Consider the following 26,427-nt stretch of genomic DNA (forward strand, 5'->3'; position numbering starts at 1 on the left):
CATGGTTGCTAAGGGCAACACTATCGTGGTTTTGAAACACACTCTTGGTCATCTATTAGTCAAAGGTCTTTAGATGTGTGTGACCGATCACTGTCCTGCCCTCTAGTGAAACAAACTGCACTAGACTAACATGGCTAACATACTGTACAAGTATAGTATGATTAATATCATGAGCAATATAAGATCTGTCTTTCTTTCCCTTCACATTAAAGGGGCTATATGCAAGAATGTTCAAGTATTAATAGTTCTTTTATTGTCAATGTACGTTTAAACAGCTTGTAACGAATCTTTAAAAAAACCAAGACTTCTCCTAGGTTGTTTCTGAAAGTCTGTTTTTTATGTGAAGGGCTCTGGACATTTTTGCTGGGAAAATCAAAAGGATGTGACGTTTACGCGTGCTCCCGAGTCTCTCTTTTGTTCAGTGACACAAAAAATGAATGCCACAATGTTCTTGATAATGCAGAAAAAGACATTATGTACATGAATGTGCCATGCAAAGAAAAGGGATTAATTCAAAGTAGTCCCACATAGACAGATCTATATAGTTTATAGTCGCAAATATACTTCATGATCAAAATATCATAACATAATCTCTATGAACAGATGCTTTCTTAACTGCTGCTTTCTCACTGCCGTTATTATGTGTTTGGGCCATTCTTGGGATTCGGTGCCTTACATTTTTTAACAATATTAATTTCAGACCTTTTGAAACCTTTGAGCATATTGAAGTTAGTTTAATTTTTTTAATCTTAACATTTTACAGCATTTTGAACCACATATCACCATTTTCCTGTGTCCTCATGCATGTGTAGGCCATTTTTTATGGTAAATACAGCACTTACTATACATACCCAAATCAAAATGGAATCAAAAAATAACTATTGACCGTGCCAAAAAAAGTTGAAAAGGAAAGTTTTGATTGAGGAAAAGAAGGGTTCAATTCTGGCTTTACTGGCAGAGGGATACAGTAAGTGTCGGGTTGCTTCCATCCTTAAAATTTAAAAGACGGCGGTTCATAAGAACAAGGTCAAGCAGCAGACATTGGGGACAACAAAGCTACAGATCGGCAGAGGGTGAAAACGACTCTCCACTTACAGAAAGGACTGTCAAACCATTCGAATGTCACTCAACAACCGTAGGATGACATCAAGTGACCTACAAAAAGGATGGCAAAAGGCAGCTAGGGTGAAGTGCACAGGGAGGACAGTTCGCCAGGCTGAGGTTTGCAAGATACCATAAGGATTGGAATGCAGAGGAATGGAGTAAGGTCATCTTCTCTGATGAGTCCAGTTTTCAGCTTTGTCCAACACCTGGTCATCTAATGGTTAGACAGAGACCTGGAGAGGCCTACAAGCCACAGTGTCTCGCACCCACTGTGAAATTTGGTGGAGGATTGGTGATGATCTGGGGGTGCTTCAGTAAGGCTGGAATCGGGCAGATTTGTCTTTGGGAAGGACGCATGAATCAAACCACGTAACAAGGTCGTCGTGGAAAAAAACGTACTTCCTTCTGCTCTGACAATATTCCCCAACTCTGAGGACTGGTTTCTCCAGCAGGACAATGCTCTATGCCACACAGCCAATGTGTGGATGTAGGACCACCAGATCAAGACCCTGTCATGGCCAGCCCAATCTCCAGACCTGAACCCCATTGAAAACCTCTGGAATGTGATCAAGAGGAAGATGGATGGTCACAAGCCATCAAATAAATCCGAGCAGCGTGCATTTTTGCACCAGGAGTGGCATAAAGTCACCCAACATCAATATGAAAGACTGGTGGAGAGCATGCCAAGACGCATTAAAGCTGTGATATTCCACCAAATATTGATTTCTGAACTCTTCCTAAGTTAAAACATTAGTATTGTGTTGTTTAAAAATGAATATGAACTTATTTTCTTTTCATTACACTGCATCTTTTTGTTATTTTGACCAGTTGTTGCTTTCAGCAAATAAATGCTCTAAATTACAATATTTTTATTTGGAATTTGTGAAAAATGTTGTCAGTAGTTTATAGAATTAAACAAAAATGTTAATTTTACCCAAACACATACGTGTAATTAGTAAAACCAGAGAAAGCGAGTCCCTCCACCCTGTTATTTTTGACTACTTCCCTTATAAATGAAAATGGGAACAATTAAATTACATCATATCATAAAGCAGTTATCACTTATTTGAAAAGAAAACAACATGGAAAAGTGAGTTAGATCCTTGATTATTTTAACTGTCTTTTAAAAAAAAACTAATTTGCTGTGGTCAACCTTCCAATTTTTATTTGATAAACATTCTGTTAGCTTGTTTTTGCTCAGACACTGAGCAAAGATCAGAATGTCCACCCAGCTAGTGCCCACCCTGTTATATCCAAAGAGCTAACAGAGTAGACACCGAGAGTGTACATAGTAATTGTGAAAGTTATTTATGTTTAAAATTGAAGTAGTGCGTTTAAAGTTCGTACGTATTGTTTCTCATCTAAATCCAGTTCAAAATAAAGTAAAATTGTAACTGGTTGTACGTGAGTGATATGAAATCATCCATTCTTTATACCATTTGTCCATCCTGTTATTATTTTGTCCATCCTGTTATCAGTTTGTCCACTCTGTTAAACAGTTTTTTACTATAATTTCGTGGTAGCATAAAAAACATAATAATAAAAAAATAATTCAGCGATAATGAAAACAACAAAAATATAAACAAAAATGCACTTTTGTATCTGTCCCTGAGAGGGTGGACATTTTTGATCTTCCATTTCATTTATTTTGTTTGATAAAGGTTGACCGAGCTGGACCAGAATATTTTTCTGTTGTATGAATGTTTTATGTTTCATAATCATAACTGAGTTTGATTTTCTACGTTTTATGATGGCCAAAAGGCACAATACCAGGAATGACCCGTTTATGTTAAGAGAATAACATGCAGCACATATTTGCATATTCATCTAAACGTCGCTCTCAGCAGTGTGGATGGCGTCGGGATGTTCCTTAACTGCATATCACTGTAAAGGCATTTCCAATGTCTCTTTCTTCTAAGCAGAGAACGAAAAAGAACTTCACTGTGAATATATGGAATCACCCTCAAGTCTTTTACGCATGCACGAGTGTGAGCATGAACGATAAATTGCTGGACGCAGATCACTTAGCGCCCACTGGTCTCGCTAATAACAAGGGTTTCTGAATTCTACATATAGTATTCCCCTTTAATATAATAACAAAGCGCCATTAGCTTTATAGTGAGGTTATTTTGTGTGTGTTTTTGATTGACAGCCACTGTCCACCAGTCCATGCAGTGGTTCTCCTACACCACCCAGCACACTTGGGTCAGTTGGACTTTCACCTGGAGTGGACACACCTGGGGGACATGATGTTTTTATTCTATCCCCTGTCTACGGACACAGGTATTTACATAAGAAATATATATGCAAAACTAAACTGTTTGTTTCTTTAATTATGTTGGTGTAATTGGTTTCTCTTTTTCTTTTGATTTCTTTTCTTTTGCTCTTGTTCTCACGCTCTTAGAGAGGAGGATCTGGATCGGGGTGGGTTTGGTGTGTTTGGCTCCGACTCTCCAGGGTATTATGTAGAACAAGAGGTACTGGGGGGCCAGTACTTTCCCCTCCTGGAAGAGGATTCCGGAAGAAATACCGGAATGCGACGCAGAGACCGGACCCCAACTCACAGTAAGTTGAATTTACATAAATGGAAATACAAATAAATACAAAGTTCTGTCTTGAAACTTAAGGTGCAGCAATCTGATAGGTCGTTAACTTGCAATCGCGTCATTCTCTATAGGACGCAGCTGATTGGTTCCTGCTGTTTCAGCAGCCAATGAGCTCGCTGCTCATCCTTTAAAAACTTGGTCAGCATTTGCTGTAGCAGTGCAGCACGTTTTCAGAAACCTTCCATCTTCCCCAGCTCTACCTCACTGTTTCCAAGTCTGTGGTATTCCAGTGAAATTGGGCTACTTTTAACCACTTGCCGTGGGTTTTTTATTTCAAAAGTTAAAGGATTAACATATTGAATCAATTATATTATCAGAAATGGTTGTGTTGAAATATTTTACTTAAACCAATTTATATTCTACCAATGATAAAAACTGCTAGGATGATGAGGCCGCGTAAACACACTTTGTGAGCTAAGGGGGCACTGCTAGGCTGAGTTGGCAGTGTGTGTGTGTGTGTGTGTGCGCGCGCACCGGCTGTTTTCGTTTCCATGGTAAAATATTGGCGGGACCAGTATAAATGTCATCAGCAGAAAATTTTTCAGTAAATTAACAAATTTATTAGGAATATCTTGAAATGGTTATTTTACATAACTTTTTAAAGGGGTGGTTGCATGTTTTTTTTCTAGGCTTGGTTGTGTTTATGGGGCGCAGTACAACATGTCTTAATACTTCTTCTTTTTTTTTAACAGCATATTTTTCTTATATTTGACCTTTATTCCACACCGCTGTCTCCACTGTCCTTTAAACAGCTCTTTTGCTTCCTGCTTCTATGAAGCCCATCCCTCTGAAAAACACAATGGTCTTAGATTCGTTAGATGGCCAAATGTAGTTTCACGTATTTTTATTGGCTGAAGTGCCAAGCACAGGTTGTCTGGAAACGCCACGCCCCTTACCATTACAGGCAGAAGTCGCATCTGGGGTGACTAGCAAGGGTTTATGATGTCACCAACCCGGGAAGAAGCTTGTTGTAGTCCAAACCGGCCGTTTTTGTAGGCAATAAACTGCCGTAACTTTAAAAGACAATATCTCCGTTTGCATTGAACTTTCAGCGCTGTAACTTTGCAGATACTGTTTATGCTCAAGCAACAATATTACACACTAACTAAAGTTAAAAAAAAGGAAATCGCATGCAACCACCCCTTTAATTTAAAATTAATTTCTCAAGTTTAGGGTTTACTTCCAAGTTGTAATTCTGCATGTGCCCGCTCGCATCTATTACGTTTTTTAATCGTCACGGTGGCAGTCTGAGAGACACCATGCCTCCTTGATCTGCACTGTAAAAAAAAAAAGTTTAAAAAAAATTCACAAGTTTAAGGCAACCAGCTGCAGAACATTTTTGAGTGGATTTAATCCATTTGTTTGAGTTCTCTCAACTTTTCATGTTAAAGGGTTAGTTCACCCAAAAATGAAAATTATTTCATTAATTACTCACCCTCATGTCGTTGGACACCTGTAAGACCTTCGTTCATCTTCAGAACACAAATGAAGATATTTTTGTTGAAAGCTGATGGCTGAGAAAGGCTTCAGATAGGCCTCCATTGGCATTCAGTACATTCCCACTCACAAGAGCCATAAAAGGCACTAAAGACGACGTTACAAAGTCCATCTCACTACAGCGGCTGTACAATAATTTTACAATGCGACGAAAATAGTTATTGTGTTCACAAAAATCTAAATAACGACTTTATCCACTAAGTTATTGACGTAACCTTGACGCATGCGTGAGAATATGACGCAGCTCTGCCGTTCAAAACATGACCCGGAAGAGGAGGAGCGCCGCTATCGCGTGAGTTCCAGGTGAGTTCACGTCAGAGACCTACACGGAAGACAATAACTTGGCGGATAAAGTCATTATTTTGATTTTTTTTTAGCAGAAAAACTATTCTCGTTGCTTCGTAAAATTATTGTACAGTCACAGTAGTGAGATGGACTTTGTAATGTCGTCTTTAGTGCCTTTTATGGGTCTTGTGAGTGGGTCAGTGGGAATGTACTGAATGCCAATGGAGGCCTTTCTGAAGCCTTTCTCAGCCAACGACATGAGGGTGAGTAATTAATGAAATAATTTTCATTTTTGGGTGAACTAATCCTTTAAATAGTTTTAATAGAATTTGTAATACAAAACATAAGTTGGATTTTTTACAGTGTGGGAAATGGTCAAAATATGGAAATAAATAAAGGAAAGAGTAGAATAGTAGCATCCAAAAAGTCTTAATCTGTAAAAAGTTAATTCAAATAGTTCTAGAAAAAAGGATTACCACAATCCACTGAAGTATTCGGTTCATCAGCTGTCAATCTCAAGGTAATAAGATATTATTTATGAAAACAGACAGTTATTTTCTTGTAGACATTTTGTGTAGTGCAAAAATGTAACATAAAAGTTGTATTTTATGTATTAGAGTTGTATATTTAGATTTTTTTTGATATTGGGCTATTTTGATTGGCCATTAGGCTGGTTTTGTTGCAAAAACCTGGCAACCCTGCTCCACCCTTAGAGATCTGCTAATTTATACTATATGCTATACTGTATAGCAGCAGCATGTCTTCCTTGCTCACAGCAGTGTGTATGAATTGGCAGTAGTCTATTCTTTCTTTGCAGCAGCTGCAGTGTAGCAGATCTATTCCGCCAAAACCAAACATATCAACATTGTCATATCCATTACCATGCCAAACACTCAGTAAGCTGTCATGGCTGAAATAAAATATTTACAAGCATATAAACTTTCAGATTTCAATTATGGTTCATTTAAACCTAAATTTTTGTTTAAAAATGAATATTGTTGTGATCAAAATGATTGGATTCAAGTTATTTGTCTGTAATTATATTTCTCATAAAGAAAATGATTTTAAGACCATGACTATTTGCATGAAGACGGCATTATAAATGGCTGGCAAATGAACCGATGGATAAAATTACTAGAGAGTAAGAATCTATTTGCACTGCCCAATGATAATAATAAATAACTGGGCTGCATTTTTTATGCCATTTTAAAAGAAAACCTATTTTCTAAAAAGACCTTTTGCATTGTAATATTATTTTCAATAATTCTCTCTACTGTGAATTTTAAATGTTATATTAAAATGTGATATGTATTTTATATATATTAAAATATATTTTTAAATATCATGGTAGTATTTGTTTTACGGAAATTATGCAAATGTAATTTTAAAAGCATTGAGTCTGGACATGATCATTTTGATTGCTGTATTACAGTTTTAAACCAAATTATTGTGATTCAACTGATTTGAGAGTAATTATTATTATTGATTTTCTCAATTAGCTGTTGCCAACCTAATTCATTTGAATCAGTACTCTTGATTAAAAAACAACATTCTATGCTACATACGCTTTCTATATACAATATACTGCATTCTGTTTTAAATAATATATGAAACATTGCAACCACACAGTTTCCAACCATACATTTTTAAATTGTAGTATGCTTGTGCGATGTTACACAATGAACATCTTACATGCCTGGATGGACATTTTTAAGCTGGACATAAATGCAGTGCATTACAGGAGAGATTAAGCCACTAGGGAGCTCTGGCTTTTTAAACTGCAAATCTCAGCCATTTAGTATGTTGCAGTGGCACAACTGTGTGCTCTAATACACACTAACAGAGGAGGTGATAGATGCTTTGAAACTCACCAGAACATACACAGAGACACACTCAAATGTTGTATGTCTCTGCCTGTAGGTGACCTCCGACAGGTTTCCATGGGAACTGAATGGCTGGCAGAGCCTCAAGAATCTGGAGTCTACAAAAGAGGAAGCAGGGGTGAGGATTTTACCTTTTTGCACACTTTACATAACTTTTTGTTTACTCCACTGGCACCAAGTTGTATTTTAGATTCATTTAAAACTTAAAAAATTTAATTTTCACTTTGATTTGCTTTTTATTTGAGCACATGTTCATCATACTTCTCTGCTCTTCTCTGTTATGTGACTTATTGTTATTGTAGGCATTTTTGATATTCCTGGCCAACAGGGATTTTGTGTGTCTGGCAAGGAATTTGAAAGTGGTTCACTCCAAAATGGCATTAACATTTCTGCCTTAAAAATGGACAGATGTTGAGGATTTTAGGTCAGAGCTGAAATGTGAGGCTAACATACAGTAAATAATCCATCTCCTCAGTATCAGTAGGAAAGAGAGGTGTACGATAAACCAGTGCGTAACTGGCCCCACTCATATTTCTCACTTTTTTAAAGTGTTCATCATATTCAGAGATCTGTGACTATAATCACAACTAATTATGTTATACCATAGATGTGTGTGTCAATGTGTTTATTTCTCTAATTAATGAAAAGCTTCTAGTTCGGGGCTTTTTTGTTGATAACTAAAACCTAGTTTATCATCATCATGAAGCATTGTCAATTGCATACCCTGGCATTGTCATTAGTGTGTGATTTGTGCAAGTTGCTTTCGCTAAGAACACGTCTACAAAGAACTTAAATGTCACAAAACTATGGGACTGACATTTTAGAGGATCAGAACAGAGAACACAAACCTGTAAGGCAGCTACTTTTTTCTTGTGAACTTTGCCAGCAAAAGCAGGAAATACCGTTACATAGGCTTGTGAAAGCTGAGGTACGCAAAGTGAAAAACAGGCTTCTTTGAAGAAGCTACATAAGCTTCAGAAAGCTGGAGGAACTGCAAACAACCATTTCCTTTGCCTTTGGTTGATCAGTACAGTGTAGTTTTGTTTTTTTCCTGAATATATTTTTATGAAAAAAAAGATTTTTTTTAATCAGCAGAACAACGTGAGCATATTAGAGGTTGCTACTGTAATCCAAAATGTAGTTGTTAATGCTAGAGAACTAAAAGATTTAACCTTGATGTGTGATTTTTACTATACCAACTTTCTTTTTTGGTTTTTGGGATGTGAGAGGTGAAAAGTTAACTGTAAACGAAATGACTGTTTTTTTTGTGGAAACAAAACTCTAGGAATAGAACAGACAATACGTAGGCAACATTTGCACAGATATAAATAGAAAGCAAACCTACTTTAGGGGAAATAAACCTGAAACCACACACACACACACACACAGGAAGGCATCAGAGGAGCTTCATGCTGTGGCATCTAGAGTTATGAAGAGTTGAATATTTTGTAATACGCTCAGTTGCTTCTTCATGCTCCCAAGTCCTTGTGCTGTTTGTTTTTCTCTCTCTCAGAGGGTGACTCCCTGCTTGCTTTCTGTCTTTCTCCATCAGATTCTGATTCCTCCCTCTTGCGGTTCCTCAGTGATGACAGGATTGTGTTGATTCAGGAAGAGGCAGAGTTTTCCCAGCGGGACACAAGCAGGCGATCGAGGAAGAAAAGCCGGAATCCCAGCAGTCCCAGTTTTCCCATCAGTCCCTCTATGCTTGCCCCACCTGTACGTCTGGACACAGGCCCCCCTGAGGGGCTGCCCTTCCCCGTGCCTGACTCAAACACGATGCCACACTACCATGTAAGCAAAATGTTGAATCTGATCAGTGCTGTCTTTAACTACTGTGTACCCAATTCATCAAACTAATCATTTGATACAGTGCACTTATTGTGCACATTTGTATTAAAATAATACCTCCAAGTAATTTCAGCTTTAAATTTTTTCTGTAATTTATTTTGTTGACCATTCTCTTACACCTTAACCTACCCTTATCCCACCTCAATAGCTGCAATACACAAAAAGCACAATGTACCGTACCTACACTTAGTACGTTATAATTAAAGATACCTAATATAAAGTTATACATTTCAGAATTGCCTCATCTCGCGACATGCATTTGATCTATATAGTCAGGTTATTGTACATACACACTCACACATCTCTGAAACAGTGGTTTCTTTTTATCACTTAGAACAGGAAATTCAAATCTCTCTTCCTCTCTTTGTCATTCTGTTCATTGCCCCAGAGAGCGGCAGACACACTTCGAGCAGATGCTGATAGGTGAGTAAACTTCATACCTTCCTTAATTCAACATACTTTGTTTTGTATTCAAATTTTTATCTCCTGAGTTTCAAGTTTTTATGACCAAAAAGCCATAATTTTAGTTTAAGTATAGTTTTTTAGTCCATTATCTTTCTTTGTCTGTTTTTTGCTAGTTTATCTTCAAGTATCTTTTGTAAATGCCTATTCACTTGTAAAATGAGAAAAATCTGACACAAGCTGTAAATTGGCTGTCGGGTTAAATTTTGTTTTCGAACTAGCCCATGCTTAAATATATGCCTCTTTGCATAACCTCACAAAAGGATTTGATATATAAAATAATTGGACTCGTTCAGAAAGATTTTCAGAGCGAGCAACAGGTGCTACATACAACCAGTGTGTAGGTGCTATACAGAGCACAAGGTTTGGTGGATTTTCCCTTATTTTATTTTTATCATTATTTCTTCTGGTTTTCGGTACTGTATCAATTCTGCTTCAACCACATTACAAGACTGTGACTGTCTGGCCAAGATTCAGAACATTCGTGACATTAATGTGTAAATGTAGCTGGTTATGTTTATATTTTACATTTCTTACACCATGTATCCAAGAGTTTTAGAACAAGATGTTTTTGTGAGATCATCAGTCAACATTTTTTTTTAAGACTAGGGCACAAGTTTTGAATTCTTAAAGTGACAGCACATCATTTTAGTATAATAAACCTGATCGCAAAAGATGAAGTAGAGTTTTATTCCTTATGATATATCTTTAAAGATAATGGCTTTGAACTGGTGCCTTAAGTTCAAAATAAGCATTTCAAGATTTTGTTTATTGGTATACAGACTAACAGCATGTTTCTAACAGCTTTATTTGTGCACACAACAGTCACCACTGTGACTGTCTTAATGAACTGCCGTTTATTTATGAATGAGGAACAGAAATTCCTTGGCTACAGTCTTAAGGAGGTTTTTATTTTCTATGTGACTAGAGTATGTAGAGTGATTCTGTGGATCGGGTCTGTTTAAAGATGGAAAGAGCTATGTTTGTCTGCTGTTACGATTCATACAGATATTTAGGCAAAAAAGTCTTTTGGATGGCTAAGATTATGGGTCCTATCATACACCCGGCATGACACTACACTGTAAAAAAATATTTAGAAAAAAAGTTACCTGGTTGCCTTAAAATTTTGAGTTCATTGAAATTAAAATTTTGAGTTAATACAATTACATTTTTTTGAGATTCGACAACCTTTATTAAAAGATTATTAAAAGATTTTGTAAGCATATTGGGTAATAATGTGTGTGTTATTTCTGATGACGGAGTGAAACATGCCAAATTGTGCTATTTACATGATTTATCACATTTTTTTATGTGGTTCAGATACAATTTTTTTTGAGTTTCTATTTATTAAACTAATTTCCTTCTTTGTATCAACTCAAATTTTTTATTTCAATAAACTCAAAATTTTAAAGGTGCACTATGTAGTATTTTTGCAGTAAAATATCCAAAAACCACTAGGCCAGTGTTATATATTTTGTTCAGTTGAGTATATCCCAGATGTTTCCAACTATTTGTAAATTGTGAGAAAATTGCTATTTTAACTAAGGACAGGGATGTTTCAGCATAGCGTTTGAGGAAGTCGCCTGTCAATTGCGTCATATCTGTGCTACCCTCGGTTTCGGCTTTTATTTGGCAGGAGCACTTTACTCTTAGCAGTGTGAACAAGTGAACGCACGGAGTAAAGTCATAACATCGTTTTAAACACACTTAAATGTATCTAATATGATAAACAGAGCAGCATTACCTCAAAATCATAACCGGAAGAGCGGATCTGTGCAGGCGCCCGGCGACTGTGTCCCGTCCCGTCATAATAAAAGTCCCGGTATTCGCGAGGCGGGTATTTGTTTAACAATCGCTCCAGCAGCTGTGATCAGGTCCATAACACTCGGTCCTGCTCTGCTTTAGACTACAGTAACGTTAATAACCGCATGCATGAACGTGATTTCTGCCCGAGTCCTATTTTCCACCGGCTGTGATGAGAAGACCACATCTCCCAAGATGCTGCGCTCCCACTTTGCGTCATTAAACTACGTATCTGTTTTGAATAGGCGCCCTCCAGTGGACGGAAAGTTCCATAGTGCACCTTTAAGGCAACCAGGTTACTTACTTTTTTAAGTTAAACCAACAAAAACCACCACAAATGTTTTACAGTGTAGAGGTTTTTGCTAGTGCTTTTGCTAGTTTCAGCCTGACAAAGTTAATATTTTTAACCACATTTTTTAAATAGAAAATGCACTCACGCCAATCTGTTCACCCATGGGTTTGCTGGTGTGAAAACGAGGTGTGTTCAGACACATTGGTAATGCGTTGCTATTATGAGGCAAATGAAAATGACTGTGCAGTATTTTTGTGTTATTTAAAGGTTAGTGTGTTATTAATATACACCTATACAGTCATGGCCAAAAATATTGCCACCCTTGGTAAATATGATCAAAGAAGGTTGTCAAAATAAATCTGCATTGTGTATCCTTTTGATCTATCGTTCAAAAAATTAGCAAAACCTTACCTTTCACTGAAGTAAAATAAGTAAAAGTGGGGGGTAATTCACATTATGAAATAAATGTTTTTGTCTAAAACACGTTGGCCATAATTATTGGCACCCTTTTATTAAATACTTTTCGCAATCTATGTCTTCTCCTATAATGCCTGATGAGTTTAGAGAACACACGGCATGAGATCAGAGACCATTCCTTCATACAAAATCTCTCCAGATCCTTCAGATTCCCAGCTCTTCTCTTCAGTTCATCACTTATTTTCTGCAGGATTCAGATCAGGGAACTGGGATTTTTTATCTGTTGGTATTTGCTAGAACCCATGAAACCATGTCTCTGAACAAGATGTCCAGGACCTCCAGCAAAAAAATAGGCCCACAACATTAAAGATCCAGTGGTATTTGGGGTACTTAGACATGGGGTACTTTTTATCTCTTTTTGCACCAAACCCATCTGGTAGTTCTTTAGTTCTTTAAAGATCTTTATTGTTTTGTTTTATCTGACAACAGAACCAGGTCCCTTTTAAAGTTCCAGTCATGTCTGACCACTAAATATGCTGGAGTATGTTTCTGGATGAGCAAGGAAGAATTTTCTTGAAACCCTCCCAAACAACATGTGGTGATTATAGGGGTTGTTAGATTTTTTTAAAGACTCTGAGCCCAAGACTCAAACTAATCTTTGTGCAGTCAAACGTTCCTCCTCATCGTCCATTAAGACAATATATACGCGTGTCCTTTTTCAGGCAGATTCGTAACATCTTTAGTTGACTGGAACTTCTTAATTATTTCCCTGATGGTGGAAATGGGAATTTCCAATGCTTTAGCTATTTTCCTTCAGACACTTTCTATTTTGTGAAGCTCAAGAATATTTTGCTGCACCTCATAACTATATCCTTTGGCTTTACTCATTGAGATTAATGATTAAGGGAATCTGGCCTTTGTAATTGCTTATATTTATACTCCTGTGGGACAAGACAATTTCATGCTCCTAGTCACCTTGGTGTGCTAAAATTTTTAAATATTAATGGGAATATACTTCAGAGATATTTTACTCATAATATATTCTAGGGGTGCCAATAATTGTGGCCAATGTGTTTTGGAGAAAAACATTTATTTCATAATATGATTTACCCTGACTTCCCATGAATTTTTTGAATGATAGATCAAAAGGATAAACGATGCAGATGTATGTTTTGAGCCGTCTTTCATCATATTTACCAGGGGTGCCAATAATTTTGCCAATAATGCACACAATATATATATATATATATATATATATATATATATATATATATATATATATATATATATATATATATATATATATACACTCACCTAAAGGATTATTAGGAACACCATACTAATACTGTGTTTGAACCCCTTTCACCTTCAAAACTGCCTTAATTATACATGGCATTGATTCAACAAGGTGCTGAAAGCATTCTTTAGAAATGTTAACCCGTATTGATAGGATAGCATCTTGCAGGAGATTTGTGGGATGCACATCCAGGGCACGAAGCTCCCGTTCCACCACATCCCAAAGATGCTCTATTGGGTTGAGATCAGGTGACTGTGGGGGGCATTTTAGTACAGTCAACTCATTGTCATGTTCAAAAAACCAATTTGAAATGATTCAAGCTTTGTGACATGGTGCATTATCCTGTTGGAAATAGCCATCAGAGGATGGGTAAACTAAGGGGCCTACAGTGTGCCAAGAAAACATCCCCCACACCATTACACCACCAACAGTAGCCTGCACAGTGGTAACAAGGCATGATGGATCTGTTTTCATTCTGTTTACATCAAATTTTGACTCTACCATCTGAATGTCTCAACAGAAATTGAGACTCATCAGACCAGGCAACATTTTTCCAGTCTTCAACTGTCCAATTTTGGTGAGCTTGTGCAAATTGTAGCCTCTTTTTTTTATTTGAAGTAAAGATGAGTGTTGTAGCCCATCCGCCTCAAGGTTGTGCGTGTTGTGGCTTCACCATGGCTTGCACCATGGTGGAATCACTATTTACATGGCAGAATTTACAAGTGGAAGGACTGAACACTTCTCCAGAGAGTAATCCTTTAGATACACCCACCTAAAGGATTATTAGGAACACCTGTTAAATTTTATGCAATTATCTAATTAACCAATCACATGACAGTTGCTTTAATGCATTTAGGGGTGTAGTCCTGGTCAAGACAATCTCCTAAACTCCAAACTGAATGTCAGAATGGGAAAGAAAGGTGATTTAAGCAATTTTGAGCGGGGTATGTTTGTTGGTGCCAGACGGGCCAGTCTGAGTATTTCACAATCTGCTCAGTTACTGGGATTTTCACACACAACCACTTCTAGGGTTTACAAATAATGGTGTGAAAAGGGAAAAACATTCAGTATGCGGCAGTCCTGTGGGCGAAAATGCTTTGTTGATGCTAGAGGTCAGAGGAGAATGGGCCGACTGATTCAAGCTGATAGAAGAGCAACTTTGACTGAAATAACCACTCGTTACAACCGAGGTATGCAGCAAAGCATTTGTGAAGCCACAACACGCACAACCTTGAGGTGGATGGGTTACAACAGCAGAAGACCCCACCAGGTACCGCTCATCTCCACTATAAATAGGAAAAAAGAGGCTACAATTTGATTTGCACAAGCTCACCAAAATTAGACAGTTGAAGACTGGAAAAATGTTGCCTGGTCTGATGAGTCTTGATTTCTATTGAGACATTCAGATGGTAGAGTCAGAATTTGGCGTAAACAGAATGAGAACATGGATCCATCATGCCTTGTTACCACTGTGCAGGATGGTGGTGGTGGTGTAATGGTGTGGGGAATGTTTTCTTGGCACACGTTAGGCGGCATCATTTAAAGGGGTACTACAGTGCTGGAAAGATGAATCTGTATTTAAACTGGGTCATTATTGTAGTAGAAATGAGAAATTATTTTTGAATTTGGTGCCTTCTAGACTGAGAAAAGACCGAAAATGTATTTTTGTCCCATGGGGATGAAAGACTACAATTCCCAGAATGCGCTGCCCTGTGAGGCCATTCCCAAAGCCACGACTACTGGATTACAGTGACTGAGTTTTAGAACAGACACTATTTTATTTTAATTAAATACTGAATGTATCTGTTCAATATAACGATCGAGTTGCCGCGTGAGTCTCACAGCACTAACTCAGATTAGGAGTCAGATTACATTTAACGTCATAAATGAGCTAATGATGAGCTAATGAGCTCTCGTGATGAGAGCTGAGGTAATCGCGACCACATTCGCGGCATACATTCACAGCGTGTTCAGTCTGGCGCGTTTTCAGTTCATGCCTTTGGAAGCTTAACTTTCATAGAAATTAATTTGAGAAGTTAAAACACTTACATTGCTTACCATCCATTAAAATTAATGCCTGCAGCTGTGCTGTGAGTGTGATCTCCCATCTCCCATGTGCGGGTTGAAAACATGTGAAAATAGCTCCCTCTGCTGGCTGTAGTCTTTAGCCTCTGGCCAAACATTCCAAAGATATTTGCGTCCCAGGAGGAATTTTTTCAGAAATAAAATGCACAAATCTCTCTTCTCAGGGGGATATGAGGGGGGAAGCACAATCATTTGATTATACTCCAGGGTTTCTACTGATACAAAGCCATATGCTAATCGCTGAAGTAACCCTTTAAATGCCATGACCTACCTGAGCATTGTTTCTGACCATCCCTTTATGACCACCATCTTCTGATGGCTATTTCCAGCAGGATAATGCACCATGTCACAAACCTTGAATCATTTCAAATTGGTTTCTTGAACATGACAATGAGTTCACTGTACTAAAATGCCCCCCACAGTCACCAGACCCCAATAGAGCATCTTTGGGATGTGGTGGAACGGGAGCTTCGTGCCCTGGATGTGCATCCCACAAATCTCCTGCAAGATGCTATCCTATCAATATGGGCCAACATTTCTAAAGAATGCTTTCAGCACCTTGTCGAATCAATGCCAGGTAGAATAAAGGCAGTTCTGAAGGCGAAAGGGGGTCAAACAGTATTAATATGGTGTTCATAATCCTTTAGGTGAGTGTGTGTGTGTGTATATATATATTTATATATATATTTATATATATATATATATACATTTTATTTTTATTTTTATTTTTTTGCTGCAGATGGAATCATAAATTACTGTTGTCTTATTCATTCTCTGTCTCTCTGCAGATATGCCAGTTCAGGACTTGACCGACAAGCAGGGGCATCAATGAGGAAGGTAAACGCAACTATGCAACCACCACTTTGATGCTCAAAAACGTTCAAGAGATCGTAAAACTACTCCATATGAATCGAGTGGTTTGGTCCAAAATATTCTGAAGAGATACGAGCACTTTATTTGATGTACAGATAGAATTAAGGCTTTTTTCACATATACAGATTCATCAACTCACACATCAGTTGTGTGAGTTGAACAAAATGAACATTAATTTATTTGCAATATTTAGATGTGTGCAATTAGGAGTTCTTCTGGAAGTTCTATATTTCTTAAGTGACTTTTCTCTCCTCTCTCTAGTCTGTACATTATGCCTCTCTGAGGACCAAGCCCAAGAAGAAAAGCAAAGGTATGACGATGAGATCCTGGGTTTACTCTGAGCACTTGTTGTATTTCACTGTGCTTGTATTATCCCAATGTTATTCTGTCATATGTGGTTGTCATTTATGCTGTGTGTGTATGTAGGTTCCCTCAGTAGTGCCAGCAGAAGGCGTATTGCCTGCAAAGATCTGGGTCATGGCGACTGTGAAGGTTGGCTATGGAAAAAGAAAGATGCCACCGGCTACTTCACACAGAAATGGAAGAAGTATTGGTTCGTTCTCAAAGACTCCAACCTGTACTGGTACACCAACCAGAATGTACGCAAACAAACACAATTCCCTTCCCTCGAGTGTGATGTCTGTTGGCTGTATATATATATGTGTGTGTGTGTGTGTGTGTGTGTGTGTGTGTGTGTGTGTGTGTGTGTGTGTGTGTGTGTGTGTGTGTATAAAGTTCTTTTTTATGATCCATTTCCATATTTCGCAATTGGCATATTTGAAAAACCTCCATATCCGACCAGTTAACCTCTACTATTATTACCAATTACACAATTATCAGCACTTTCAGTACTCGCTGTTTTCATTGATGGCCAAGTCAAAGGCTCACAATGCTGGTGTGATGTTTAGTTGTCTTGTCCACCACAATAATATGCGCATCATATGTTCTCAGTTTCAGTGATGCTGATATTTGCATTTATGCTAACACCTGCATATTTATGACGCAGAAATGATTTCTCTTGTTCTTTATTTGTTTGCTCAGGATGAGAAAGCAGAGGGCTTCATCAGTTTGCCAGAGTTTCGGATAGACAGAGCGATCGAGTGCAGGAGGAAACAGTGAGTGTTAGAAGACAACAATAATCACTCTTTCTCTCTGTTGCGCTGGGTTTGCTGGTTTTTGGGCGGGTCTGTGTTTGAAGCCCATCGGCTAGTGGAATCTGGGTCACTGCAGAACTGCTGATCTCTCTTTTACAAACACACACACACAGTAATTGATTGTAAACTAGATATTTGTGTCTGATCATCTCTTTTTCCCTCTGCCTTGTTTTGTTTCAGTGCCTTTAAAGCATGTCATCCCAAAATTAAGAGTTTCTTTTTCGCTACAGATCATTTAGAGGAGATGAACAGGTAAGTAATTTCAGAGCCTCTCAAGACTTCACCTCCCCTTCCTGTTATTTCCTTTCACATCTATGGTTCCTGTTGCAGATGGATGAATCGTTTAGGCTTGGCTGCGATTGGCTACACACCTGATGATCCGGTACCGCGTCCTGATGAAGGTGAGATCACATCCTGTGATGATATAATAAGCCTATAGTGCTGTGGTCTCCCTGACTCGTTTCACTTGACTTTCACTATGTTGTCATGTACATGTGATTCTTATGTCATTTTTTTGTTTAGATTACTGGAGTGAGAGTGACCAGGATGAGGTTGATGGGTCTATGACACTCAAACAGGAATCCACGTACCACCACAACCCCTCTGTAAGTATAAACACATGTCTATGAACACACACACACACATCTATGCACAGACACACCATCACAATGCCATTTATACTGGTTCTGGTGTGTTTTCCTAATTGATGTTTAAACCTCAAATCCTGAAGCAGTGCCATCAGAGGTCAGGAGTCAGGATAATGTCTCAAACTAAATTTCATAACAAAACTACATGCTACAAAAATAGATTGTTTCCATTACAATCAAAAAATCTAAACACAAGCACCCAGTGAAGCACTTTATTCATATTTCTATTCACTTTATTCATATATATATATATATATATATATATATATATATATATATATATATATATATATATATATATATATATATATTATATATATATAAAATGCTAAATTTGCTACTACATTGGGAAAATGAATAGGCTTGGACTTAGTGCTGGTAACCCATTGCACAGGACAATGTTGACACCAGAATAAAAATATTCATGATTCTGAAGCTGAAAATACATAATTATTTATGCTTGCATTTTTTATTGCTATATATTGTGACATGATATATTTTTTGGAAAGTATTCAGAGTCAGACCCCCTTAAATGTTAAAAACGCTTTGTTATATTGCAGCCATTTGCTTAAATCATTTAAGTTTATTTTTTCTCATTAATGTACACACAGCACCCGACATTGACATTTTTTACAGATTTATTCAAAAAGAAAATAAATATCACAGAAATATCACATGGTCCTAAGCATTCAGACTCTTCGCTCAGTATTTAGTAGCACCCTTTTGATCTAATACAGCCATGAGTCTTTCACACCTGGATTTGGGGATCCTCTGCCATTCCTCCTTGCAGATCCTTTCCAATTCGTTCAAGTTGGATGGTAAACGTTTGTGGACAGCCATTTTCAGGTCTCTCCAGAGATGCTCAATTGGGCTTAAGTCAGAGCTCTGGCTGGGCCATTTAAGAACAGTCAGAGAGTTGTTGTGAAGCCACTCCTTCGTTATTTTAGCTGTGTGCTTAGTGTCATTGTCTTGTTGGAAGGTGAACGTTTGGCCCAATCTGAGGTCTTGAGCACGCTGGAGAAGGTTTTCGTCCCAGGATATCCCTGTACTTGGCTGCACTCATTTTTTCCTTTGATTACAACCAGTCGTCATGTTCCTGCAGCTGAAAAACACCCCCACAGCATGATGCTGCCACCACCATGCTTCACTGTTGGGACTGTTGGGACAGGTGATATTTTACTCCACACATACCGCTTGGAATTAAGGCAAAACATTTCTATCTTAGTCTCATCAGACCAGAGAATCTTATTTCTGCCACGGCCAGTTCTAGGAAGGGTTCTGGTTGTCCAAAACGTCTTCCATTTAAGGATTATGGAGGCCATTGAGCTCTTAGCAACCTTACGTTCTGTCTCTGAGCTCTTCAGGCAGTTCCTTTGACCTCATGATTTTCATTTGCTCTGACATGCACTGTGAACTGTAAGGTCTTATATAGACAGGTTTGTGGCTTTCCTAATCAAGTCCAATCAATATAATCAAACACAGCTGGACTCAAATTAAGGTGCAGAACCATCTCAAGGATGATCAGAAGAACTGGACAGCTTCTAACTCACTCAGGTGAGTGTCACAGCAAAGGCTCTGAATACTTAGGACCATGTGATATTTCAGTTTTTCTTTGTCAATAAATCTGCAAAAATGTCAACAATTCTGTGTTTTTCTGTCAATATGGGGTGCTGTGTGTACATTCATGAGAAAGCGCTCATGGTACTGGAAACGGGCCGGTGCTGAGAGAGGTTTACTGAGCACCAGCTTTCACACCAACACCATAATGGTGGAAAACGTGTAGCAAACTAACTCTGTAGCTCTTTCTGACTATCATATTATACCTCTAGCTCTCTCACTGACAGATGAAAATGATAATGAGCAATGATTCTGTTTTCCTCAGGGAACTTCGTCTAGTCCATTTCCTGAGCGTCATTTTTCCAGCGGCTCCACATTTTCGCATTCCTCTGCCGAGGAGTCCCATTCTTCTTGCCGATCCTCCCATCGAGAACGCCGCTCATGGCAGGACCTAATTGAAACCCCCTTGACCAGCACAGGTCTACACTACCTGCAGACTGCAGAAGAAGAGGAGCCATCCCTGCTGTCACCTGACCAGCATCGGCAGGCCACGCTCCCTGCCCAGCACAGGCGTCCTATGGAACGCGATGGGCCATTTCCATTGACGGACAGCGAGGAGTCCCGGCCCCGGCATCACACTCACAAGCAGCGCAGCCAGAGCCTTCCACGCCACCGCGACACGCACGGAGGACACTCGCACCGCAGTGCTCGTACACACACTCACACGCACACGCACGGCACTCTGAGGCCAAGAACTCATCTACATGAGGAAGAGGAGGAGGAGGAAGAGGAGGAAAAGCAAGTGAGGAAAGCCAGTAGCAGGAGGCCTGAGAGCGAAGAGAAAGTGTCTGACGGCACGGATGGCCTGAAAGAGTTGTACCGATCGCTGGAGCAGGCCAGTCTCTCGGCTTTCGGCCAGCAGAGGCCTTCCACCAAACAAGAGTTCAGACGCTCCTTCATCAAACGCAGCAATGACCCCGCCACAAATGATCGACTGCACCGCATTCGGGTTCTCCGCTCTACGCTCAAGGTATGAAAACACAGGAAGTAATGGAACCTTTTCACACTTCAGGGTTTGGAACGTGGAAGTAAACTGTAACAGTGTAGACTTCTATTAAGCCCCTTTCACACTGCACGTCGGACCCGCAATATTCCCGGAACATTGCCGGGTCGCCTTCTGTGTGAAAGCAACCACGTCCCGGAATTGATTACCGAATTGAACCCGGGTCAGGGACCTAGTAACATTGCGGGGTTCGATCCGGGACGAGCGCTGTGTGAACAAAAGCCAAAACTAATGCCGCAACGTGTACGTAGTGATCGTGCGACTCCTAGAGCTTGTTTTTTTCAATAATACAACCCTGCAGTGCCAGAAGAGCTAGTCAGCCTTTTAAATGCAGAGAGTGTTCGTATACAAAAGAAACTAAAATTAAACAAGCAGAAACGTGCGCAAACTGGACACAAGTCGAGACCACCGAGCTCCTTACCGCTCCTTACTATCCGCACTGAAGCTTTGATCGCTCGCCATTATACCTCACATCCGGATGTCACGTGTCAGCTCGATCCGGGACCATTACGGGTTGTGTGTGAAGCGCACATATTACGGTATTTCACTGGCTGTGTGAATGGACCAAATCTAGTGGCCCAGGAACAAATGCCGGGGCGCATTATCCGTGTACTTGCCGGAATCACAGTGTGAAAGGGGCTTTAGTAACCCCATCACGGTATTTTTACAGTCATTAATTTTATCCCTTAAAAACTAATCTTTGATCACCAAAAAGACAAATTAAAATGTTTTTTTCTATTAAAAAAAATATTTGTGCCTTAAAATAGCTTGAATGTAACTTAACCCTTGCTTCATTTAGTATATGCAAATTATCCTTCTAAACATCCCCAAATTATTATTTTATTTGACTACACTATGAAATAGCATGTTCGCCATGTCAGAGTCATACAACTGCCTTCTAAAAATCAGTATCCACCTTAGAAAAGCTTGTAACAACTTAGAACGCCAGGGGGAAAAGGTTTTTAGTTAATCATAATGTCGTAATATACATCATATACAGAATTCATCTGCTATATTGCTAAATGTACCCGATTTTTCATATGAACAGAAAAATCTATTACAGGCTTCTCGAGACATAGTTAATGACAAGATAAAACCCACCCGCACGATGACATTGGTTACAAGGTATTTCACTGCAGTTTTTCAAGGACAAAATACTCGCAATGGTGCTGACTTTTGAATTTGCACATGGTTTGTCTTAAAGTGTTATTTACAAAACTATATTTTGTATTATTACGTTACACTAAATAATTGTATTTAAAAAACATTAAATAGTAAGACCTGTGATGAAAATCAAGTTTGTTATGTGGTGTTTTTTGATATGCTATATGTACACTACCGTTGAAAAGTTTGGGGTCAGTAAAGTTTTAATGTTTTTAAAAGAAATATCTTATGCTCACCAAGGCTGCATTTATTTTCAATCAAAAATACAGTAAACAGAAATATTATGAAATGACAATGACAAACCTGAATTTTCAGCATCATTTCCTCTTCAGTCTTCAGTCACATGATCTTTCAAAAATCATTCCAATATGCTGTTTTTTTGCTTAAGAATATTTTTTCATGATTATCAATATTGTAAAAATTGCTGATTATTCAGATTTATTAAAAAAATAGAAAGTTCAAAAGAACTGAATTTATTTTAAACAAACCCTTTTTAACAATATAAATCTCTGTTACTTATGATCAATTTAATGCATCATTGCTGAATAAAGGTAAATAAAAAAATCTTACTGATCCCAAAATTTTGAATGGCAGTGTACATTTCACATAATGAATATATATATATATATATATATATATATATATATATATATATATATATATATATATATATATATATATATATATATATATATATATATATATATATATATATATATATAATGTGTGCAGTGTCATCACAGTCTGTAAATCTCTGTAAACAAACCTAGAGGAATCTAATGGAGAATTCTAGAGGATCTTCATAAACATTTAACAAGTAAGACTAGGACATTGTCAGCTGCCATCTTGCAAGGGTGCAGGAACTTAAGTAAAGAGGACAAGTTATATCAGCATAGCTTATGAATTATAATTTAGGTGGTTTAATGTAGTGTTAACTGATTCTAATATTTTCTAAAAGCCTATCCAGTTACAATTGTTGCTAATTCCCTGCTAGCTAATATTTGTTAACTTGTTATGCTTCATAGAGCATCATTTTGACATTTTGTTAACTTGAAGATTTTCAAACACCAGGTTTTTTGTACAAAGAATGAATTAAGTATCTTGTATCCTGAATCATCTATTTTCCACCCCCCGCCCTCTCTCTCTCCCCTTTCACCTACAGGCAAAGGAGGGCGACTTGGCGATAATCAGTCAAGTGCTAGACGATCCTTGTTTGACCTCGAGGAAGTTTCGTGAATGGAAGCAACGTAACCACGAGCTCTTCCTGGATATCTGTGAGTTCAGTTCCGCCCCATTGGAACCGTCCAGCGAGTCCAACGACCTCTCACCTCTCTCTCCAACGCTGATGATGCACACTCATTCTTTCATAGAAACGCACGTGTGAAACACACTGTCACGCACCCGCACGACTAACAAACAGTCACATACTGAAAATACAGACATAAAGGTATATGAATAAACTGAGTTGTGCGTTTCAAACTCACCCACACACACACACACACACTTTGAAAAACACTGTGGATCCAGACTGTCTTCACTTTTTCCTTGACGGATGACCTGATACTGCCCTCTTCCCAAACGTGAGTGACACCAGATTGAACCAATACACTGTAAGATCAATGTCAAAGAAGTGACCCCGCTCCTGAACTAATGCAGACAGACATGCAGGCACTGACAACAGAAGGTGACTCGAACTACTTGTCGTGGAAGCGAAAGTGTTACCTACACATCTACGGCTCATTGCAAACTCTGTACAGTATATTTCATCACGGCCACAATTTGAGACGAATGGAAGAAAGGCCCCGTGAGGTGCCCGCTGCATGCCTGAAGAATCATCTTTTCAGTTTAATTGACCACCAGTTGAACAAAATAGGACTGTATATCAAAACGAATATCTTATTTTTGTCTCTGATTGGAGTAAAAAAAATCTTTTTTTATATCTTCTGAAGATTTTGTTCATTTGTTTATTTGATTTTTTTCCTTCCCTCGGAATGCTGCAGGAAGAGCACTCATGTAGCCATGGGCAACAGGCTTCACTCTGTTACCAAGCAACACCGCCCTACTGTGTTACTCTATACAACTCTTAAAGCAAGCAAGAGTGTTGGAAAGTGTGTGTGTGTGTGTGTGTGTGTGTGTGTGTGTGTGTGTGTGTGTGTGTGTGTGTGTATGTGTGTATGTGTGTGAGCGCTTGTATTAGAGAGATGAAAGAAAGAAAGCGAGTCGAATGGATGCAGAAAAGTCTCTTTTTGAGAGTTTAATGACATTTGCGTTTGCAAATGGGAAAAGATGAACTCCTGGCAGGTAGTAACGTGTTTAATTTGGCTTCTTTAGAATATTTATATTATAGCTAAACTCATGCATGGTTTAAAAGTATTACTATATGCTATCAGGCCAGAGAACAGTCTGTATATAAGAACATATTATTTGCATAGCTGCATCCTCTGTTTAAAACTGTGAATTGTACTCGTGAATGCAATCTTTTGACTCTGCCAAGGCAGAACCTTTCTACTCTCTATTTTTTTCTACAAAAAAGATGACAAAAGATGAAAAGCTTTGCATCTCTGATGTTATGACTGTTTTTGCTTGTTTCCGGGTCTTTGCTGGTCATTACCTCTGAGCTATGGGCTTACATTCAGGTTGTTAGTTTCTGTTTGCTAATGTATGTGTCCCTCAGACAGACTCCACTAGCCTAAAGACGACGTTTTATTCCCTTTTGCAAATTCTGGACGTCAGTGGCTCAGGATTCTAGAATTGGATAAAGTAAATTGGGAGAGAATTTGAGATTCAAAAACAAAACGAAAAATTAATTGGTTCATTCCCGGCAGTGGAGGGCAAAACATACCCCTGCTAAATGTTGTCTGTGTATGTGCGTGTGTGTGTGTGTGTGTGTTCTCATTTTGTCCACATTAAAAAGTCATCAAGACACATTGTTTTTTAACACAGCCCTGCATACGTGCTCAGTGTTACTGTTATGTTTGATTGTCACTTTTTAGAATCTCGTGGGATGTATTTTAATTGAATAGAATGTACTCATTCAATGGCTTGTCAATTGTAAACTTCAGTGGAACAAACACACACACACACTACCCACACAGACTTTTATGTCCGTGGCCGATGCTTTCTTACCAAAGCGACTCTCAAAATCACATTTGCCTGTTAGAGTTACCGTTTTAAGGATTCTTTTTATGTAGAATGTTGGTTACACTTACTGTGTTTCATCTCATGGTGTGTGTGTGTGTGTGTGTGTGTGTCTGTATGCAAGTGTTATCCAGGCCATCGGGGTTTCACTGTGGTTTTAAGGGCATGTCCCCCCTTCTCTCCCCCACACGGCTATGCTGTATAAGGTGTAAGTTGCACTGCAACATTGAGACGGAACATATTGCTCTTTTTTCAAGGTTTTCTTTCAAAAATGTCCCCTTCTGTATATTAAAACACCAGGAAGAGCCTGATATTTATTCACAGTATTATTCAAAGCTAATCCTCTTTGCTTTCAGAAATATAAATACATATATAAATATATATAATACAGATTGTAAAATGTTAAACTAATAAACTGAGTTCTCTGCACTCTGCATCTGTGTGTTGCGTGATGCTTCCAATGTCCAGTGAAATCACAAGCTGAAATGTATCTGTATGTTCTGATGTATGCAATGCCAACTAACGCTTTAGTTTATCAAAGCATCAGTTGTGATGGGTTTCTTGTCAACAGCAAGAATCTTACCACTAAACCAACACCCATATAGATTTTTAGTTTAGATTATCTGCACATTCTAATTGAATTGAATTACATTTTTGTTCCCTCACCTTATAAAATCAAAATGTCACAGTTGTCTCTACAAATTACACTGCAATGGAAGGGAAGGCAGAACAAACTATACACTGGTAGGCTAATGTGCAGCCATACAGTCATGAAAAAGAAAGGACACCCTTTAGAATTGTATGTTTTTACATATCAGAACATAATAAAATGATCTGGTTGTTAGCAGGTAAATACAACCTCAGATGAACAACAATTGACATTACACGTTTCATTATTTATTTAACAAAAATAAAGCCAAAATGGAAAAGCCATAGGTGATGCATCAAAGTACATCTAATGTTGCTTTAATTCTTTGAGGTTTGCAGACATTTGTTTATGCACAGCTCTCTTAAGGTACTGCCTCAACATTTCAGTCGGATTGAGGTCTGGACTTTGATTGGGCTGTTGCAACACCTTGATTCTTTTTCAGCCATTCATTTATAGATTTGGCAGTGCTTTTTGGGATCATTGTCCTGTTGTATGACCCAATTTCGTATTTTAACTGTCAATTTTTTAGCTGTCGGCTGGATGCCCTCACATATGACTCTAGAATACTTTGGTATACAGAGGAGTTTATGGTCAAATCCATAT

General features: G+C 38.3%; 1 protein-coding gene and 1 long non-coding RNA gene across 2 annotated transcripts in view; one reads left to right on the plus strand and one right to left on the minus strand.

Moving 5' to 3' along the window:
* Nucleotides 1–25,609, plus strand: part of si:ch211-26b3.4 (connector enhancer of kinase suppressor of ras 2) — a 60,618-nt gene extending 35,009 nt beyond the window's left edge. The window contains exons 10-23 of the mRNA XM_067439173.1: nucleotides 3,257–3,387; nucleotides 3,509–3,669; nucleotides 7,413–7,493; nucleotides 8,928–9,166; nucleotides 9,612–9,646; nucleotides 16,368–16,416; nucleotides 16,714–16,762; nucleotides 16,879–17,051; nucleotides 17,494–17,567; nucleotides 17,787–17,858; nucleotides 17,937–18,007; nucleotides 18,129–18,211; nucleotides 20,136–20,840; nucleotides 23,200–25,609. Of these exons, the coding sequence (XP_067295274.1) occupies nucleotides 3,257–3,387; nucleotides 3,509–3,669; nucleotides 7,413–7,493; nucleotides 8,928–9,166; nucleotides 9,612–9,646; nucleotides 16,368–16,416; nucleotides 16,714–16,762; nucleotides 16,879–17,051; nucleotides 17,494–17,567; nucleotides 17,787–17,858; nucleotides 17,937–18,007; nucleotides 18,129–18,211; nucleotides 20,136–20,840; nucleotides 23,200–23,421 (2,145 nt within the window). The 3' untranslated portion in view covers nucleotides 23,422–25,609. The remainder of the gene's footprint in view (nucleotides 1–3,256; nucleotides 3,388–3,508; nucleotides 3,670–7,412; nucleotides 7,494–8,927; nucleotides 9,167–9,611; nucleotides 9,647–16,367; nucleotides 16,417–16,713; nucleotides 16,763–16,878; nucleotides 17,052–17,493; nucleotides 17,568–17,786; nucleotides 17,859–17,936; nucleotides 18,008–18,128; nucleotides 18,212–20,135; nucleotides 20,841–23,199) is intronic.
* The window catches only part of LOC137071308 (uncharacterized), a 31,314-nt gene continuing 12,249 nt past the window's right edge, over nucleotides 7,363–26,427 (minus strand). Inside the window, exon 3 of the long non-coding RNA XR_010904411.1 lies at nucleotides 7,363–7,473. This is a non-coding gene — a long non-coding RNA (uncharacterized lncRNA). The remainder of the gene's footprint in view (nucleotides 7,474–26,427) is intronic.

The sequence above is a fragment of the Pseudorasbora parva genome, chromosome 3 (genome assembly GCF_024679245.1).
Source record: "Pseudorasbora parva isolate DD20220531a chromosome 3, ASM2467924v1, whole genome shotgun sequence".
Lineage (NCBI taxonomy): Eukaryota > Metazoa > Chordata > Actinopteri > Cypriniformes > Gobionidae > Pseudorasbora > Pseudorasbora parva.